This window comes from Amphiura filiformis, chromosome 2 (genome assembly GCF_039555335.1).
Source record: "Amphiura filiformis chromosome 2, Afil_fr2py, whole genome shotgun sequence".
NCBI classification, from domain to species: Eukaryota; Metazoa; Echinodermata; class Ophiuroidea; order Amphilepidida; family Amphiuridae; genus Amphiura; species Amphiura filiformis.
The window spans coordinates 41,112,248-41,134,298 of record NC_092629.1 but is presented as its reverse complement, the minus strand read 5'-3'; the positions used below and the strand labels follow the sequence as shown (position 1 = coordinate 41,134,298).

Below are 22,051 nucleotides of genomic sequence, written 5' to 3'. Positions count from 1 at the left end.
CACTGTTTTGATATTGAAATCGACACGGGACTTTTTCATTTTTAGGGATGCACCATTAGATTTCCGGGGGGCTGCTGGTAAACCTTCACCCAATAAAAACCAAGTAAAGCAAAACAAAAATCATTTTCTCACTATTACTGAAAAAACATCAACGTCCAACACACTGGAAGTCAAATGGTGATTTATGAAATGTGTTGAATGAAGTTAATGAGCCTGAAATATGTCGATATAATCACGTGTGGCCGAGCGGAAGCACGGTGGCTGAGCGGAACGGACTCCGGCTCATAATCGGAAGGTTGCGGGCTCGAGCGCCGTCGACGCCATCGGGTTGTGCCCTTGAGCAAGACACTTTATCCCGATTACTCCTCTCCACCCAGGTGTATAAATGGGTACTGATATTCTTAAATGCTGGGAAGGTAACAGACTCGCTGTGGAGAAGGTGTGGCGATCCCCCACAGCAACATATACGGTGGAATCTGGCCTAATCGCCAGGAAAAGAGAGATGAGCACTCCGTCGTGTAAAAAGAATGCATGTTCGACTACTTTACCTTTACTTTTTATTTTAATTTATTGAAATAATGTGGAACTATTAGGGACGCACCGTTAGATATTATCGGGGGGCTAGGGAGTTAGAATCATGCAGATTTTTTTTGTCGCCTTCGGCGGCGATTTTTTGTTGTTGCCTTTGGCGGCATTTTTTTTCGCCGCCAAAGTAGCGAAGTTGTCTTTTGTTCAATGTTAATGTATACCTTATGCAGAGTTGGGCAGGGAATTTTTTTACGCACCAGTAAGTCAAATTTATTTTTCGTTTCACTAGTGGGCAAAGTTTTTTTCTCTCTCACTAGTGGGCAAAATTTTGTTTTTCCCAGAAACTCCCTAGCCCCCCCTCCCGATAATATCTAATGGTGCGTCCCTTAGAGAAGTTCATTTGATATCGTGTAAAAAGACATCGGGAAAATCCCGATACAAGTCATACAGGGTGTCCCAGAAAAAATTACCGAGTAAATAAAATTGAACGTAAGTCGAGAAGTAAACATCAGAATCAAAAAATTTAAACTATAACGCATAGCCTATTTTATTGTGCATCGCGTACAATAATCTGATTTGATTCGGTTGACTGGTTGCGAAGCAATTAACGATTATATAATGCTCGCATAAATGCAGTTCATTCCAAGTTTGATCACGGGCGCTTTTTTCATCCTCGCTCACCGCTTTCTAAAGTTTGTGTATCTCATTAAATCTAGTCCACATTATCTATTTTATAATCCGACGGTGTTATGTTATTCATGCTTTCACTGAAGATGAATAAAAGTTTGTTCGAGAAAACTTTGATTTCTGCATTTGGAAGTTTTTCAACTTTAATTCTTTAGGTTGTGCAAATGATTATGTTATATTTTAACTTTCCAAAGAACATTTGAGCCAAGAATGGGCTATTCCAGATATTATCCACACTCCCCCCAAAGATGACATGGTTAAAAACAATTTTTAATGTGGGATTTCCCATGGGTGAATTCACAAAACCATGTGGGATTTCCCAAGGCTCTCATATATAATAGTGGGATTTCCAAAGACCAAAGATGACAAAATCAAGATCAGTTTCCTTTTTCCATGGGAATTTACCACAATTTGCTGCGATTACTCTGGGAAATCCCAAATACCCAAAGATGGCATCCATGAAAATCACTTTTTACATAGGAATTCCTGAAAACCCAAAGATATGTAACATTTTAAAACATTTGTTTACAAATATGTTTCACTTTCAAGATGGGAATTAGTAACTTCATTTGTTTTATTTTAATTTTAATATTGTTTATTGCCCAAGAAACAAATAAACAAACAAAATCAAAAAAGATGTATTGTGCAATTGATGGAACGCTAATGAAAAAGCATCAGGCCCACAATTACAGACCTTTACTCAGGGAAGTATATCGACCTGCGATTATTTTAGGCCTACTGTTTATAAATATTATCGTGCAAGACATGCACATTTGCAAATAAGAAACTCATAGTTTACCATTTTATGCATTATGTTCAACTTCAAATTGACATAACATTTCAAAAATTGTATTGTAAGCTATTTTATTTTATAAACATAGACCTAATATGTCATTAGTGCTAGTATACTGAGCTATACCTAAAATAAAAGTAATAAAACTAAATAATAGATGAAGAACACAACCTTTTTAACACAGATCTTCATGGCTAGAAAGCGAATGTGATTGATTTTGCCACTTAATTGTTGTATTTTTAGATTTATAGTTATACTAGTCTTTTTTTATGTAAATAATTTGTAATACATTGAACACAGAGAAGGCATTATGTTTTAAACACCTGATTCACTCCTATTTATGTGGTTTTCAAAACAATAGAATGTGTTTAATAATTATTGATACTCTAAATATACCAGTGCACCTTTAATACTAGCAGTGCAAGAATTCTGCCAATGCCATTAACCTCTGCCCCTAGCTCGCCCTATTTGACCTTAGTAACTAAAAGTGGTAAGTTTGAACTCTCTTTAGCTCTAGTACTAGCTACTATAGGCATAACTTGCTACTAGTACTACTGTGACACAGTACATATTTACTATTTAGGAAATTTAAAATAAACTTGAACAAGAATACTATCATAACAATTACACATATTTTATAAATTAAATAATTATCTGATGAAGTAAATAAGTAACATGTGTACAAATCTACAAAGAACATAGTGATATTTGCTATGAATATATCCTAACTGTAAACTGTTATACTCTGAGAAATGCATGTATACGTCTAAAAATCCTGAGAGTCAAAGTCATCATTAAAAAAACAGTTGTGTACATTATTTAACATTTTAAAATTAATGTTTAGCAAATTACCACATAAAAGTATGAGTATAAATTGAGTATGATTTTGATGAAAATTGTTAATTTTAATTAAGTATTGTTGTTGTTGTTGTTGCCGACTTCCTGCAAAGTGTCGTTCGCGTGTTTTCATGTTTTGGCCGAGGTTTTTGGTATAAATCTTGGTATATGAGTAGGCCTACTACAGTGGCCTATAAACTTATTTGCAGGCATATTCAAATTAGGTTTTAAATTCCTTTCAGACTCAATTTCATACAGCTGCAAACTGCATGTTTATTTTGGGCAGTTTTTAAATCAATATTTATCATCATCTCTTCAAACTTGAGTATTAACAAAGAAACTATTGAAATTTAAATATGGAAGACAGAGATATATGCAATCAGATATTAAAAAGGAACAATCATGTGTGTAGTGAATGTTATAAATAATTTTTCAAACCTAAAAAGGCCTGAATAGTCCTTGAAAATTTGGTTCATTTTCAAACAAACAAACAAACAAAAATAACCATAATATTCTGAAGTTGAGTTTGGGCTTGTAAAAGTTGGTGAAGGCCAGGCAAATATGCAGGATTTATTGGGGGTCAGTATGTCCAAAAAGTGGACCTTTTTTTAAATAAAACTATACTTGGGCAGATATGTGGACCCAAAACCATCTACAAATTGCCTTTTTTGACCTTTTGAATGTCTATCACCAAAAACCTGAGTGGACCTTTTGTCAATGTTTTTCTCCTACTTTTGTACCTTTTTATTGGTAAAAGCAACAATAAGCAGACCTTGACTGTGGATTTTTTTTTTGGGGGGATGGGGTCGAGGGAGCGCTGCCGCAGCTCCCCTGTATGGCTTAGCCTTACGCACACCAGGCCCATAGATAAGAATTTCAAATTTTTATTTATGCCCTTTGGAATTTTTAGATACATTGATTTAACAAAAATTGTTTTCTGTTACCTGTAGCCCATTCATAAAACTTTTTGTTTCAAAATTATACTGTTGATATACGTACGTCTGCAACAAGCAAAATGAAATTAATAACAATAAATGTGTAGATTTATAATATTAGCTTTTTTTTTCCAAAATTGAAATATCAATCAAAATTATTAACCCTCAGTGTTACACAAACACAAAATATTTTTAAATACTTATTTTGTAAACAAAATCTAACTTTGGTTCAGACCACCAGCAAAAAAAACCAAATTAACTTGTTTGAATAAGTAGGCTATACTTTGATTGAAAACATATTTTAATGTAAGTCATGACACATCCCATACCCCTATATCTTTGCACACACATAAACAAACAAACATATAAACAAACACCACCACTAACAAACCAACACGGACACCAAGAAACAAACAAGCCAACAAACAATAAATAAATATTATATATAAATATATAGATAAATAAACTAAATAAATATTAAAAATAACAAACCAAGAATTATAAACAAATAAAATAAATTTGAAATAGGCAAAGGATGTTCTGTAGGCCCTACATGTATTTCTAAGCTAGGTTTATAGTGTTCTGAAATCCTTGTAGTTCATCTTGGCATTACAACAATGTTTCAACACAATTTCCTCACAAATATTGCTAATTATTGTGCCCATTGCATTAAATGGATAAATTGATCTAAAATTCAACAAATTTATGGTACCCGACAATCTGCAGCTTTTTCAAACAAATTTGACGGTGTTTTTCTTCAGGTTATTTAAGTGGAAACAATAACCTGATGAAAAACACAGCCAAATTTGACGATGTCCTGCGATCAATGTTAAAAAGCTGTAGATTATCGGGTACCATGATTTTTTTAATTCCCGATTTTTCAGATTAAGGCCTATATATTGTCACATTGTTAAATATTGAATAAAAGTAAACTTAATACATCATAATACTTTAGTTGGACTTAAAGTGGCAATTAAGTCCAATTTTAATATTTGGCCCAAATTTTTTTAATAAGGGCCAAAAACTGTCCCTTCTGAAAAATTAAAAAAAAACCAGCATGTGCATTGTATTTTACAAGCAAAGGTTTATTTTAAAGTTTTTGCGTAAAGTGTAGAGGACTGGGGGATTCACTTTAAAATAATAATAAAAGTATTTAAAGAAAGATGTTTTGGAGTAAAAAATTTAGTTTAAAACTGTAATGAATGACCGACGTTACTTTAAACAATGAATAAAAAATTGTGATCCATCAAAAAACAAACCTTTTATATCAATTGTAGGCTACATTTAAACACGGTTCAAAAACTTGTACTATGGTCTTTTTTCAAATGTGTGCCCTCGAAAATTTTATGGTTAGTGACAACCTTCAGCTTTTCTTCCGCTCCAATATCAAGTAAACCCATGAAACAAAACGCAAGGCATGGAAGGGGGGATAAATAGAACACTCGGTATAATGTTGCCCGATTTTGTTGATTGAGGAAATTCTTAGTATCCATATAATTTCATATACCCCACATCATGTTTTGCCCTCTCTGTGTCCAAAAGCATCCCTGTCCCCACACGTACTTAAGCTTAAGGGCAAAACTGTCAACAAAAGACATTATTAAAACATCACTTTATTGAACACCATTGCTACCCAGTAAACAAAAACGTTTTACAGAAAATGTGTAAATGTCGGGTCATATAAAGGGTATAAAACGTTTTAACAACATTCAGAAAACATTTTTGACAACTTAATGCAAAACAATTGAAAACATTCTAACATAATTTTATTAAGTGTTGACAGAATATTTTGCAAACATGTTGGCCAAATTTACAATAACATTTTGACAACACTTTTAAAATGCATGTTATTGTGGTGGGGTTTTTTTCATATAAAATGTTTTTCAAATACCGAATCCAAAACGTGTTTATAACATGTTTAAGAGTATACGAGGTATTGTTGGTCGAAGCAGCCAAAATATAGATTTTCATTATCTGAATCAATATATTATTGAAAAATAACACTTTGGTGTTTTGCAAAAGTTCATTCTACAAACCATATACTTTGAAAACTTGCTTAATTTATTGTTCTTAATGAGTTACGTACGTTTTACAAAAGTGTTGTTGTTTCAGCCCTCTTTACAACATAACTCAAGAACCGCAGGACCTACAAAAGTATATCTGTGATATTTGAATTCTTCTACGCTCGCTACGCGCGACTGAGCAATGTAATTTTTGCTAAAGCTCACTACCATTTGCAAGATGCTGCGAACTAGTTTTTGTTTTGGCTGCTTCGATCAACAATACATCGTATACCTAATAATAACGTTTTAAAACATTTTTTGTGTTTGCTGGGAAAGCGATTTGGGAAAACAAATTTATACTATACACTTTAATCAGAGACTCGAGCATGATACAACTGTTTGCGCCTTTGTTTAATCAGAGTTCTATTATCATGTTTAAATCTTGCACGTTTAACAACGGCTAGTATCGTAGAACTTGGAAAAGAGAAAGAATTTGGACTTAAAAAGGTTACAATTTTCTATAGATAACATAGAAAGGTTTTTCGTTTTCTATCGGGAAGCAAGATATAAATCTTACTCTAACCCAACCTTAACCTTAAACTATACCCTGATCATAAACTAACCCAAGTCATAATCCTAACCCTATATGTAATACACCATTTTACCCGTCAATTATAAAATCTCAAATTACCAAATTCGAATTTTTGATGCCAGATAAATGGGCTTTTTCTATCAAATTTTGTTTAAATTTTTGTTCTCAATAAGAAAATTAAATCCATATAATGGTTTTCTTGGAGAGTTTTTGATTCAAACAAACCATCAGAAACAAAAATTGCTACAATACGGCTATTTACAATACCTGCTCATGATTTTCTGATTATGGTCTGCAGGTCTTCTTCTAAATGCTGATTGATATTAAGGGTCTTTTTACCTTTTCAGTTTATGTTTTTGTTGTTGTTTACACTTTTGGATGACATTGTTATTTTGAAGTGTTAAGGGCTGGGATAAGGGCAAACTTACTGGTAACTGGAGAGAGGAAACTACGAGGAATCCCAAATCTCAGCGCCAGGTAATGACTGGGCTGCCATGTGCAAATGTTCATTTATTTTGGAAGGTTCATGTTTGTTTTAAATTTGGGGGCGTTTTTTCCGAAATTTAATATTTTGGTGATTTTCAAGAAAGCGACATGCCAAAGACAAATCTTTTTGCACATACTCTGTCATTGTTAATGCAACTCTTTTCTGCATACCTACGTTACAATTGGTTTTGGTGATTTAGTAATTATTATAAATTTTGTGACTGCATTTTGGCATTTTCAATGCGTTTTAATCTTACCGTGGAATTAACGCTGATATCTGGTCCTGCTCCTTTTATAATTTCTGTCTGGTCGTCAGCTTTTGCAAATAATAGAATGCAGATTGGCTCGCCAGACACCGAGTGATGTAATGGTTGGGTGGCCGGCCGATCGGTCTAAGGCTAGCTTCAGACTCCGTATTGTACGTACAATATTGTATGTACAATACTTTTCGTGACGTCAAAAAGTATTACACGTGCAATAAATATACGTGCCACGACGAGTTGAATCAGATTAAATAACGCGCTATAACCCTGACGGTTCATTGTTTGCTAAATCCAAGCGAGGTCACCAGAAAATCTATGCAAGAGAAATTTCTACTGCTGCTGATGAAAAATCCTAGAGTACGTTTGGAGGTTTTTTCTGCACTTTACCAGTAGCCCTAATAAATTCATAAAACAATAAAAATCAAATAAAGATTTAGGGCAAATGTTTTTACTCACTGCTCATCTGATCCCAGGAAACTAAATACCGATACTCCTTAGTTTTTCCCTGACTTTCCAGACATAATTATGAGTAAACATCAAATTTAATGTTTACAAAACAATATCAATAATGTAGGCCTACAAACATTAAAAAAGGGGGCCTAAGATTATGTCTATTTTTAATCATCACTAATTCCGCCATGCCCAAACATATCTTATTATGAAATCGTGTAATGGAACCCAAATTCCAATCAAAAATAAAAACAAATTTGTTATCAAATACACTAGGCCTATACATTGTATTATAGGAATTTAATAGATGGTTCATTTTAATAAATAAATAGATTAACACGGGTAATGGACAAGAAATATTTGGCAATACCGGATTTACCAGAGAGCCAGTGGATAAAGAAATTAATTAAAATTAAAACAAATTAAATGAGAAAATGAAAGCAAGGACATTTGGCGAAGTATTGTTTTAGAATTCGAAGGAGTCCTAAATGTTATCCTGGCCCCAGAACACTGATTAATGTAAATTCGACCCATAGTTATTTTATCTACTTTTGCCAGCATTCAACCTGTTCAATGTGATTTATGCCTATTTTTAATAAAATTCCGAAATCTGACGTATCAACGTTGTATCGTGCACAAATTATGATTCGAGACTATTTCATTTGACACGGTTGTATGGATTTCAGAAGATCGGTCCTATAATAGATATCGATTAGAGAATTACAGCAACAGGCTTTGAGGATGCCGTAATCCTCTTGACCATCAACCAATCAGAGAGACATATTTCAGAAATATATTCGTAGGGTTGCAACTCTTTCAACTCTGAAATATATATTTCAAGTAATCTCGTTTCACAATATTGGTGCAAATATACGATTTTGGTCAACTATTTGGCTATCCTTTGCCCAAAATTATGAAATGTTTATTAGTAACAACAACTCTTAGGAGGGTTTTCGAGTAATTTTAGCGAAATAATGAGGTTAAATAAAAGAAAACCTACTTACAATTTTGGACGCTTAACTGTGGTGTTCTAGGGGAATTAAAATATCACAATTAACATGTTTAATTCAAAATCGTTGTCCTACAAGCACATGTTCAGATTGTGTGAACATTACAAAAATACAAACAATAAGGTTGAAAAATATAAATAAAAAATATTTAAAAATGATTTTAAAAGATCGTCTATTTTGTAGCTTTATGACACTGAATAGGCCAAATATCTGCCTCTGACGAAAAAAAATGTTTTCCATGCTGATTTGTTTTTGTAACAAGTACCGTATGTCATTTCAAAAAGAAAGAAAAAAAGGCGGATATTACTTTTTAAAAACTCAACGCATTACTATTAATACGCCTATAATTAATGAATGAAAAAGTATAGAAGGCGTTGCATCCGGTTCTGATGAGGGTGGAGGGGCACAAGCCGTTTTCGGCAGTTTTCCTGTGGGATTTTCTAATATTTCAGATCAATGGGGGGGCTTCCGTGCCCCTAACGCTACGGTTACTGCATTAACACGTTTATGGATGTATTGTGATGATCATAAGTAGGCCTATCATAACATGCCTCAACGATATCAATATGTAAAAAGGTGTTGCAAATTCATAACACAGCGTGTTATAATGTAACGAATGCTATGCCAAAACTTTAAAAATTAACAAAAATATCAGTATCAATAAAATCAGAACCAGAATAAAATACAAAGGCCTACAAATAACACTTTTAAACTTTCTAAATCAATATATGAATAAATATCAGTTATCAATCAATCAATCAATCAATCAATAAATAAATAAATAAATAAATAAATAAATAAATAAATAAATAAATAAATAAATAAATAAATAAATAAATAGGCCTAAATAGATAAATCTATAAATAAATAAATATGATCTGAATGTGCCATTTATATTATTATTACAATTTTAATATTATTAATATTAGTATTAATACGACGTATTATTAACTTTAAAAAGGTGCCCATTGATTATATATAATTCAAGTACAGTTGAATCATGGTAGGTATTATGATACCTACCATGGTTGAATACAAGAAGACATTAAAAGATGTTCATCATTCCGTGCACTCACTAAATTTAGAACTCTTAGAAATTTGGCAACTCCGTATCAATTAAGCAACCTATGATTGTAGCAAAATATATATTTTCCCGGTACATACTATTTATTGCACGTGTAATACTTTTTGACGTCACGAAAAGTATTGTACATACAATATTGTACGTACAATACGGAGTCTGAAGCGCGCTTAAGGCGTTGTAATTGATTTATTTGATGCTGCTCTGATCGTCGCTGGTTCGAAACCTTGTTATTTTTTCATCTTTTTTCTTATGAAACATCACAGTTTAATATTTTGCAAAAGTTTATTCTACAAATCATATACTTTGAAAACTTGCTTGATTTATTGTTGTTAATAAGTTATGTACGTTTTACAAAAGTGTTGTTGTTTCAGCCCTCTTTACAACATAATTCAAGAGTCATAGGACCTACAAAAGTATATCCGTGATATTTGAATTCTTCTTGAATGAAATTATCAATGCAATTTTTGCCAAAGCTCACTACCATTCGCAAGATGCTGTTGCTGTGCACTACCAAATCGCATCAGTTGCTAACCTTAATCGTACAGATGTTACTCAAAAGGGTAGCTAAATTCAGCACCAAGAAAAAAGTAAAATGTTGGGTAAAATTAAACTCAAAAACTCAACACCCTCTCACCCAATGACCCCCTTTTTTGTTTTACTGAACTCTCACCCAATGACCCTTTTTTTTGTTTTCCTGTCACCAAAAGATCCCTTTTTTTCCAAAATTTTGGGAAGTTCCTGATAATATCTCACTTATGACCCCATTTTTTCATGAATTTTCTTTAAATTTTTGTCATATTTTGATAAATTAAAAAAAAATTGTATCAACTTTTATATCATGACCCAAAATTATTCCCAGACTCACTGAATGATCCCCTTTTTTGGTCAGATTTTCCACAGTCTCACGGAAAGAACCCCCTTTTGGGACCTTCTCACTGAAAGACCCCCCTTTTATGGTGTTTAGGCTCTCACCGAAAGACCCCTAGTTTTGAACTGCTGTCCGCACATCCTCATCACTTCCAAAGTCAAATGCACGCCCTCCCCCGGGTCCGGGGGGTTCTTGGCCTCTTGACTGGTCTTGACTGGTGGTTTTATGTGTGTTCGTCGTAACTGTTAAATACTTGCTTAGGGTGAGAAACCTCTGGGTGAGAAAACAACCGCATAGTACTTGTTTTGGGTCCTTTTTACACTACTGAAAAATACTTGCTTTGGGTACTTTTTGAAAGTTCTTGTATGCGGGTGATATGGGCCTACATTTTGAAATACAAGTGGCTCACCGGATCCGGACCTGGGCCCAATTCGTAAAATACTTTGCCTGTACAGCGCTATGAGCTTATTTTACGTTTGGTGCATTTATCATGAATCTTTTTATCATTATTTATCATTATTATTAGTACTATTAATATTAGTATTATCATTATCATTACTATTATTATTAGTATTATTATTATTATTACTTTTTTGAAATTTTCATTCCAAGCCTTCTACATTTTACAACTATCCTCTCCCAGTATAATATTGACAGGAAGGTGAGTGGGAAATCCCAGTGTCATCTTTGGGTGAGTGTGGTACCGCATTTTAATGATGGGAACTCCAACTCAAAGAGGCATTTTTGTGATGGGAATTTCCATGCAAGATGTGGGATACTACATTTTAATGATGGGAATTCCCACTAAAGAGCCACTTTCATCATCGAATTCCCATGCATTATGCACCTTTCATGATGGGAATTCCCATGCAATATTGAGAAGAGAAGGAGTGGGAAATCCCAGTGTCATCTTTGGTGGGGGTGTGGATAATATCTGGAATAGCCCAATGACAAGGATCAAGTGCTTACAGTTTTCGTGTGATTTTTGATACCAAGCAACATTAATGTTGAAGTTTTAAAAGATTTAAACTTTGCATTACAATTTCTACGAAATATTGCAAACACTTAATGTATGTGAGAATTTGTTTAGCCAGCTGGAATTATTTTATGCAATAATTCTTTATCCAACATTTATATCAATATTAACGAAAAAAGATATTTACAAATACCGAGCATCATTTTACATGCAAGCTTTCATTTTCAATATCGTGCAGGTTTTTACATTTGAACAAAACCTAATTAAATGTTTTGCAAGAAGCAGATTGTTTAAAAAGAACGAAAAGGATTTCACAGAACAAAATCTCAAGCCCATTGACATAGTGCGCATTATGTTGAATGATCTTTCTTCAAACTTGGAATGAAGTGAATTGACGCATGCGTTATGCAATCGCTCATTTTTTCGCAATCAGTCAACCGATTCAAGCCAGTAAAATTGACGTATAGGATGCAGAATAAGATGGGCTACCAGCTGACGTTTACATTTTGGGGTCTGATGTCTATTTTTCGACTTACGGCCAAATCCATTCGCTCGGTAATTTTTTCTGGGACACCCTGTATGCATTGTATATGCCATTTTCATTGTTGGCTCAATTCAATAGGTTCTCACGAGTTTGTGTTCAAGCTTTCCAAATTAGCTGCCGGCTTTTCCCCCCGTTTCTTTCTATTTATTGTGAAATAGCTTGATAGATACGTATCTGTTGTTGTCTTTGTTGGTAGTGTTACTGCATTGGAACAGCTGAAACTAATTATTATCCTGCGAACCGTCGGTCTATGATTCCTCTGTAGACATTTGGATTTTAGCGGGATTTTAGTAGGTATACTTTAATTGCTTTAATTAGTTAATAGTATACAACCCATAATTATGATGTGCGTAACGAATTGACTAGATTTTGTGTGTGTGTGGGGGGGGGGGGTGTGTGTGTGTATATGTGGAGGGAGGGGTGCTGATTTTAAAAAGTGGGCTTTCTTTTCAATGGGGGTGGGGGCAATGCTGTGAAAAGTGGACATGTCTTCCCCAAATATAGACCTTTTTGACCAAAAAGATTTATGGCTCGCTACGCTCACAAATTCTTAAAGTTTTGGACTTTTTGTATACTTTTGCAAATTTGCGGGGGGGGGCGTCACACCTCCTGGCTACGGGCCTGCTTGAGAGTCTTATATCAAATTTTCTGTGAATGTCTGCAAAAAACGTAAATCTGAAATCTGGAGGAGTATAATTAAAGAGATAGTAAGTGAATTTTGACCGCTGTTTTTACCAAATTGAACGGGTCTAGATAATCCATAGCATTAGTGAAAAAGTGCTTCTCTTTCGCTCATAAATACCGATTGTTAGACAATTGTCAGACAAAGTGAGTTTTGAGCGTTGTTTTCACTACTGTTTCTTTGCCCGAATTGAACAGGTTTGTATACGGATTGTATTAGCATGCATGTCGTTCGTTGTATGGCTGGGCAGAGACTTTCCATAGCAACAGAAAAACGTGCTACTGCTTCGTGCCTATCGCCTCGTCATACAGTTTTCTGTGAATTTCTAGAAAACATATCTTAACCTAAATCTGAAATCTGGAGGGGCGCTTTTCAAGAAAAGGCGATTTTTGACCTTAGTTTTCGTCATTGTTTTTGTGCCGATTGAACAGGTTTGTGTACAAAACGTATTCGCATACATTTCGGCCGTTGTGTGGCCGATTGCAATGATTTGAAGTCGGGTTCAAGTTTACGTTGTTGATAGTCAAAATGTCAAGGAATTTTTATCATAATTTGATCTGTATTGCTCTGCTCAACATCAGTGCAGCCACCGGATCAGATCAGTTACCATGGTTATGCAATCCAATTAAAATGTGCTTATAACAACAGGGGATTAAGGCCTTCGCAACCAGCAGACTGTATGAGTGTGACTGACAACACCCTTATAATTACCACCCACCTCTTTTGAACTACGATGCATTGATACGTAAACTTTATAAATGAAGTCACGTTTCAGAGCAATGCTCGAAATCCCGTTTTCGTATCTGAATAATGGACTCCAGAAACCGAAAAGATAAAAAGTTAAAAGTCTTATTCGTCATTCTTTTATTCGTTTATCGCGGGGATGTAACACAATTAAAGGGCAGGTCTATTGCAAAAACAAGTTTATTTCTATTCTTAGAGAATAATTATTACATTACAAGTTGACACTCGTTGCAATTTTTTATGCGTATTTCGCCTGAAAAAAGAGAAATTGTGTGGGTAAAGTTCGGGCTCGTACGTGTTCTTCCCCCGTTTGAAGCGAAATTAATTTTTCTGATGACGCAAGTAAATGAAGCGGACACTATATCATGCTCTCATGTACTTGTGTGATATAATCACTTTGACAAGTCTGACATTAGCAGCAATGAGTTGTAATATTATTTACCATAACAATGCTGCATAACAATATGCAGACTATTGTTCTCATTTGCGAAACAAAGCCTGACACAGTATTGTTACTATGCGTTTGCTTTGTAATATTTCATCCAACTGAAACTATAATAACTATAGCATTGCAATATCGCACAGGGAAATCAGATACATGAGTTTGTGAACTTACCACGGTTTATTATGCTAGTCTCAGATTGATCACGCTGAAATTCTAAGCTGAAATTATGTTTTTCATTTTTTAGTCCAAATATTTCTCATGATATTGATATACATATGAATTGTAATATCACAATTTACTAATATATAAAAAAAGAAGCGGCGGATTTTATCCATATGTTTAAAAACCATTAAATTTGTAATACTTAATTCAGAGTTTGCATTGAGAATGTTTATAGTCCCTTCTTGCAAAGCAGGCACAACTTTTTTTAGGTCAAATCTGTCTCGTTTGAAGGAACTCATCGCTTTGGTTTTTGCGGAATATCAATTTTAAACGTCTTATTTTCTCAAAAAAAAGAGTCATTTTCATTGTCCTCATAATATTAGCTTGCCAATGATATGATGTTGTCCGAGCAATATAATGACCTTTAAGTCTTATTCGCCAGTCGTTTATTCGTTTATCGCTGGGATCTAACACATTTAAATCGTATTCGTCAGTCGTTTATTTTTAAACTTGCTGGTCACAGCTACCACGTAGACTGTATCTATTATTATTATTATTATTATTTATTTATTTTATTATTATTCAAGGTTTATTAGAAAAATGCATTTCGCAGCTAAAGGCTGAATTTACATACATTGCACAGATAAAAATACATAAGCTAAATAATAAATGGCATATAAATATAAATTGACAATATTTTTGAAGACACTTCAAATGCAAATAACCTTCCTTGCTCGCTCATACATGCTGGCACTCACATTTACACAACTGCAACACACATTCACACCTACCCCCACCCATCACCCTCACACAATATCACCAACAGATAATTGACCTACAATTACCAAAATTAGTACTACAACAAACAATATACATGATATATGCAAAGAGATTGACTTTCCTCACCTCACACACACACCCCTCCAACACGTCACACACACACACCCACCCCACATGAAATGCTATAGTAGTTATATTTTTAGTGTGTTTTGGATCATTGATTAATATTTGATCTTTGATATTTTGTTGCTATGATATTTAAGTTTGGATGCAATGTGACTCTTGAGGCATCCATCACATGTGACATTTTTCATTCCACGTTTTAATCATGAAAGGAATTGCACTTTGAGCGTATCTTTCACTATGTTCACACGTTGAGCAACAATTTAGATAACTAATATACTAATGTCCTGAAAATTAACGCTTATTTGATAATAACTGTTGTATTTTGCATTTAGGTGAATCCGGATTGAATATGGCATTTGTTACGAGGATGATTATGTTGGCAGCCGCCGTAGCTGTTTTTCAGATTTGTGTTTGTACAAGCAATAAACACAAACTCATATTTAAGAGATTAACCAAAAAAGAAGTATCACCAATCCTACTCTGGCCCTCAGCAATTGATTCCCCCGTTCATTTTAAAAATTGTGGTAAGTTAAAAGACAACATTTGAGTATGTTTTCGCGCCATGTGTGATTTGCTCCGCAGCAACGCCCTCATTTTCCCCCTCGATTTTCTACTCTCTACATGACTGTAATGTCCAGTGGTGTACAATACCACGTGAAAGACTAAGTCTAATGTGCTTTAATTACAGTAAAATTTCAGTTTTTATATTAAATCCGGAGATCTCCAGTTTTATTCTGAGTTCACCTATCGAGTGATGGCTAAACACACCGCGTGCGTGTTAATCATTGAATTATTGAATCAGTGACGTATAAACTCTATGCATATCGCAATTCGTCTTGACGTATAAACTATGTGTATATCGCTATTATTCGTTTTACGTCGTGTGTGTCTGTTGTATGTGTCTATGCAGCCCTGTATGATTTGCATACAGTCAGTCGTGAGGTTGATCGTTTGGATGAGGTATAGATCGGCTCAATAACCCATTTGCTGTGAGGTTTAAAACCCGACATTTATTACATTAGCTCGATCACCTATATGAGGCATCTTGTCATATTTGAATAACAATGAAAATGTTTTTATGTGTTTTCAGGACCTAAATTCAGTCTTTCTTTCAGTCCGTGGCCTCTGGACTTCAACCAGATATATACGATGGCGTTCAACTTTACTGTAGGTAACTATCATTGCCTTTTATTGAAGTACTTTTAGAAAAAAATAAAAGAGATCATGGCTAGCAATGTTATATGCAGTGGAATTAGTAACATCTTTGCTAACAGAAAATATTTATTTCGTTTCGTTGCTAGTTTAGGCTCAATCGCTATGCTAAATTAAATAAATCGTCCACTGTTGCTTCTCAGAAACAAATAAAAGGGGTAATGGCGTAATTGTGATATGCAATAGAATCGGTAATATCTTGGCAAACAGAAAAGCTTTATTGGTTTCTTTCCTAGTTCAGGTTCAAACGCTATGCCCGATTTTACTTAATCGCCCGAATTGGGACACTTTTTTTTTATGTTAGTCAGTCTATTGTTCAAAAAAGTGTGAAACCTTTTCAGAATACTTTGGGGGCAGGTCTGGTGGGGGAAGGGCACAGTGTGTTTTTGGCAATTTTCCTATGGCATTTTTAATGTTTGCAATCGATGGGGGGGCACATGCCCCTTGCCCTATATGACGCTACGTCACTGGGGATCAGGATGATCTGTTGGCTGTAGTGTAAGAAAGAGAAAACATTTGTATGACTGTGTACATGTACGCATGAAAGAATTTCGGTTCCTGGACCAGGATCTATTAAGTTCTTAACGTTTTTACGCCATACATAGCTGGTTGAATCCTTTTTTGATTGGTAGAACACACTGTAATGGACGGTGACTTCAATTTGAATATCAATAGATGGCCTTACCACTGGGAGGACAACTTCTGTGATTATATGCAGCAGCGAGTATATGATACTCCAGTATGTCCTCTGAAGAAAGGTGGTGAGTTCCAATTTTAAAAATACGGTAAGGTATAACAGTCATGCAAAGTGATTTTGGGTGTGGTGTGAAGCACTTAGGTTTCTGTTTTCTACTGGCCTCTGAGCCAGTGAGATTGTAGATTTACTAGCCCAGCAATAACTGTTCTGGCCCAGCTTTCTCTAACAACCAAGTAAATTCCATCTCCCATTTCAACAAAAGTTTGGACATTTTTTCAAGCATCTATATATCAGATTATTTGTAACATGTTCATATCGGGTTGCATATCGATAGATAGCTACGCATATCGATAGATAGCTACATTAGTCCCCTTTACAATAACACCACATTTTAAACAATCAACCTTTTCACGGCTAAGTGCAAGTCTTGTGAATGTAGTGGAGTCTCAAACAGGATGTGCCATATCGATCATTATTCTGTGCAGCAAGCTGCAATCGCATATCTTCACAATCTGGGACATAATGCAACCCTCCAATATGACAACGCTCACCCACACTGAGCCAGGGAAGTCAACAACTACCTACAGGATACGGGAGTAAATGAGCCATCAGCCAAAACCTCAACTTGATTGAACACTTGTCGACCAGCATGGTCGTGCTGTCCGTGCAAGAGTAGACAATGTAACCACATTGAAAGACATGCGACGAATCTCACAGCAACATGTGACCAGGCTGGTGAGCAGCAACAGGAGGAGGTGGCTGGCTGTTGTGGCTGACTATGATTTTGCAACCAGCTATTGAGGTTAGTGACTAATGTTGTTTGCGCACAGAATATGGTCTAAAACAATTGTTTGATTGGCGTACCCCGACCGACCCTAAAAAAAGTATAAAAAAGCAAGAAAAAAGGCATTGATTAAACGTAATTTACAGCTTCAAAAATAATCCCTACCTACCTACCTAGACTCAATTTTGTTTATGTTACGCCAATCAAACAATTTGTTAGGCCTTAATTTGGCTCATTCTGTCCGGGACCCCACTACATTCACAAGACGTGTACTCAGCCGCGAAAAAGGGTTGTTTTATTATTATTCCATGTACATGGGACTGGTAGGGGAAAAAGACATACGACAGAGATGTAAAAAAAAAAAAACCCCTGTGAAATGCATAAAAATGCCCTGAAACTATAATAACTATAGCATTGCAATATCGCACAGGGAAATCAGATACATGAGTTTGTAATAACATTGGACCACTAGAATAGTTATAAAAATGTTTTGGTTATCTTTAAAAAAATAACTACAAATCTCTTTAACCTCTCACGTGCGAAGAAGAAAATAATAAATTATATGAGAAAATTATTTTGTTTTGTTCCAAAGGGAGCTAAATCCAATGGCAGCCATTTCAAACTTTGCATTGGAGAAAATTTTAGGGGACAAAATGATGTTGAAAATAGGCTAGAGTTACAAACATATTCATTCCATGTTAAATGTCATTCAAAAGTTAAATTGTTTAAATATACCAGAAAAATGTGACACAGGGCAGCTACTGGATTTAGCGCCTTTTGGAAGCATACCCTTCAAACATGTTACATAGTATTACGATGTCTTTGCACTCATCATGCTCATGGGACTTATTCACGGTCCCCTGTTGAAAGTCTCAATTGAATTAAAATTCTCACTCTCTTTCAGACACGTACTACATCGTCAATTCCGGTTTATATTTAGACATACCTGAAATATATATGGTAAGCAAAATCTACCAAACTTTCTTCTTTCCTAATTCCTAAACCAATACCATTGATAAATTATTTGTATTTTATTAGGTTTGTGGTCCACTTTTTTCACATGTGTCCTCTACCCTACAGACTTATCTCCGAAACAATCTGGTTACAAGTCTTAAGGTCACTGGGGAGGTTTTAAGGCCTCTACCTCACTAAAGTGAAATATCCACCTGTAATTCTTATCAGCAATCCATTTAACTTCACTTGGTGTTTTGTTTAATACTAATTCTAAGTACATGTTGCCCAAATGTAATCTGCTTGTTTACGTTGCCACATAAGTTAATAGTGTATCAGCGTGCGGTAAAAAAATGAAAAATTTTGATCCACAAACACACTACTTTTGAGATTCTTGACCGCACTGGGCAAAAAAAAATATGGTCAACAGTTCAGAACTTGCCGTTTGCAAAAAATATTTCCGTCGGTACATCGGTACACTAACAAGTTGTGCCCCCGGTTAAAAAAACCTGGCTACGTCACTGGTATGCTGAATGTAGTGCACGGGGGGCACTCAACACATACGGAAGACCCCCTATATTTGACCAAAATAGAGCTCCGAAAGACCCTTGATTTTGATAATTTCAGCTCTAGACCCAAAAATTTCTCATTCCTCATATTTTCAGGCGATTTTCAACCAAAAAGCCAAGAAAGACCCTTGATTTTGACTGTTCGCAGCTCCAAAAGACCCCATTTTACTTGTTCGCAGCCCGGTTTACAACTCCAAAAGACCTCTTTTACCGGTACGCCGTCAGCTCCCAAAGACCCATCACCAAAATTCCGGGGGAACATACCCACCAAGTGCCCTATTAGATACGGAGCATGGGCTGGGAGAAGGTACACCGTCTCGTCATTCTCCCGGTCATTCTTCTTCAGGATCTTGCTGATCTCTCCTTGCGTGACTGTTGTACTGCCGAGCCATGGCAGTCTGTTCCATACCAGTGTTCCGCATTGCAACGACTCAATGACAGTCGCTTACACAATCTAGGATGTTTCGCTTCTTGGGTAACACATCAAAATAAGCCAAGTACCATCGAATCTTATTGACCTTGACCTATTTTGATGCATTACGTAGGTAACGAAACATTCTACGTTATGTAAGCATATCTCTATTTAAATTACTTTATAAAAATAATTGACACCTCCTTTGGTCAAAATCGGAGTACCTTGATGTTTTTGACCACTATAGAGCCAATATCGTGACCTTTGGCCTTTTTCGTAATAACTCAAATACGGCACATCCTAGATAGGTCAAACAATGCAATTTTGGAATCCTAGAGGAATACATTGGTTTGGTTTTCAACACAGTTTGGGTGCATGCACTATAACCATGATTTTTCTTCGTCTTCGAGTTTAAATTGTAGATAGAAGGTTTGGATCAAACTGGTGGAACTATTTATAATGAGAAATTGTTTTATATACAAGTCCCACTTAACTGTAATACCCTTCTTCAGTTGAAGATAGATGACCAAGTTTCAATAACATTTTGTTTTTATTTTTATGTATTTGTATAGGGCAATAATTCTGGAGGAAACATTACCATCATCAACAGCAAAGAAGAAGTGCTGCTTTGCTTTTCATTTGTGTTAACCTAATATGTGACCATCCATCTCAAAACGCTCATAAAGTCGGCAAATTGTATTTCGAGTTACAGTGCAAAATATGCATAGAAGTTGTATTCATATGTCCCTAATATTTGTCCGACATGTTTCTCATTTTAGTCCAGTCAAACACCACTCTTTAATCCTATTGTTGAAGAGGATAATAAGCTTATAATTATGTATAACATTAGTAAAAAGCTTAAGTCTTTGTTTGCTTTGGCTAAATCCTGCTCAAGTGGTGGGTTAATCAACAATTAACAATGAGAGGACATTCCTGAACCTCGTTCAGTTGGGGATGATTTGAAGTGACCGCCAATTATGACCATTTGATATTTAATACCAGCAATGTGGAAAAAAAGAAATAATGTAGTGACAAAATAATGTACCCTTTTACTGAAGGAGCAAAGTTTAACAAGTTATAACTCCGCTTCGGGATACCGTTTGAAGTCAAATGATATATCATTGTAAAGCTTTATGATATATATTTTCTAAACCCGGAAGAAAACAAATTTGACCAGGGGCCGACTTTACGAGCGTTTCGACCTGGACGGTCACATATAATGGCACAAAGACAGCCACGGAACACAAAACGTTGTATTATAGATGTTGGATTACATTCGGCTGCATTAGTCTTAGTTTTAGTGGTCCTAATACTGTTTTGCTTGTATGCATTTTCTAATAATGTTTTTTATTTTATTGTAAGATAAATCGTTCAATTTATTATCTTATTCAATATTGGATCTGTCTGGCATTGTGCCAAATGTTAGAAATAGATAAAAACAGTTCAAGGCACGCCATATGTGTGCATCAACTGCATGCCGTGTAAGAGATTTCTTGTCACTCAGAACCCTATTCAACCGATGGTTATTGTTGTACAAGGCTCAATCAGTCATTTAATGAGGCAACACAAACGATCAAATTTGGTGTCGAAATGAGCAAAATTTTGAGTTACACCTTTTCAATGTAAAATTAATTTTCTCGGCCAGTTGAAAAGCAATAATTTTCATTTTCTTAGCAAAGGTCAGGAAAACACTAAAATGCTTGATACTGTATCAAAAATCCTGGTGTTAAACCTAGGCGTGAAATTACAGTGATTAGAGTAAGATTTTGATTTTGATAGTCTTCAACTTGGCCCGCGAGCTTTTTTTGATCAACCTTTTAGCTTTTCAAAGTAATACAGTTCGCTAATAAAAGATATTCCCAACTTTCTAAAGCACATGATATAGGGCTATGTCATAGTTTTGTCAGAATTTCGGTTTTAATTGCATCATTTTTTCAATTCCGACTACCAATTTTGTCAAAATCAACTCACGAATGTACCCATGGATGGATAATTTTGCAAGCCACAATAGACATATCGATTAAGTACTGGTTGGACAATTTGCCAGTCGCAAGTGAAAAAAGGTGATGTGCCTTACAGAGGTGGGAAATATCTTTCTTTTTACAGTACATCCAAACATAATTATTATATTTTGCTTCTTGTGTTTTGACCATGTTAAACAATACCTTAAGTATATCTGGTCTCACCTTGTTTAATTTAGTTTTAAGTTGTTCCTTTCCCGCTCAATATTCCCCGGTCTTTTGTGGAACTCCTACATGGAAATCCAATACCTCTCTGCTGCTTTTCCCCTTTGAGCTATTCCTAAAGTTTTCCTCATAATAGTATTTTTGTTGGTAGAACACTGAAATATCCTGTAGGGCTCCCTACTATAGCTTACCTCGTTATGATAACATCCGTAATACAGAGATCCATGATTTTATAGCCATTTTGA

The 22,051-nt window shown here is 35.1% G+C and overlaps 1 protein-coding gene across 1 annotated transcript; it reads left to right on the top strand.

The window, feature by feature from the left end:
* The first annotated feature begins 15,330 nt into the window (after window positions 1–15,330).
* Window positions 15,331–21,793, top strand: LOC140146226 (uncharacterized). The gene is made up of 5 exons (XM_072168008.1): window positions 15,331–15,519; window positions 16,086–16,166; window positions 16,840–16,968; window positions 18,593–18,648; window positions 20,193–21,793. The coding sequence occupies exons 1-5, from the start codon at window positions 15,345–15,347 to the stop codon at window positions 20,271–20,273; spliced, it is 522 nt and encodes a 173-aa protein (XP_072024109.1). The 5' UTR covers window positions 15,331–15,344; the 3' UTR covers window positions 20,274–21,793.
* The last annotated feature ends 258 nt before the right edge of the window (window positions 21,794–22,051 follow it).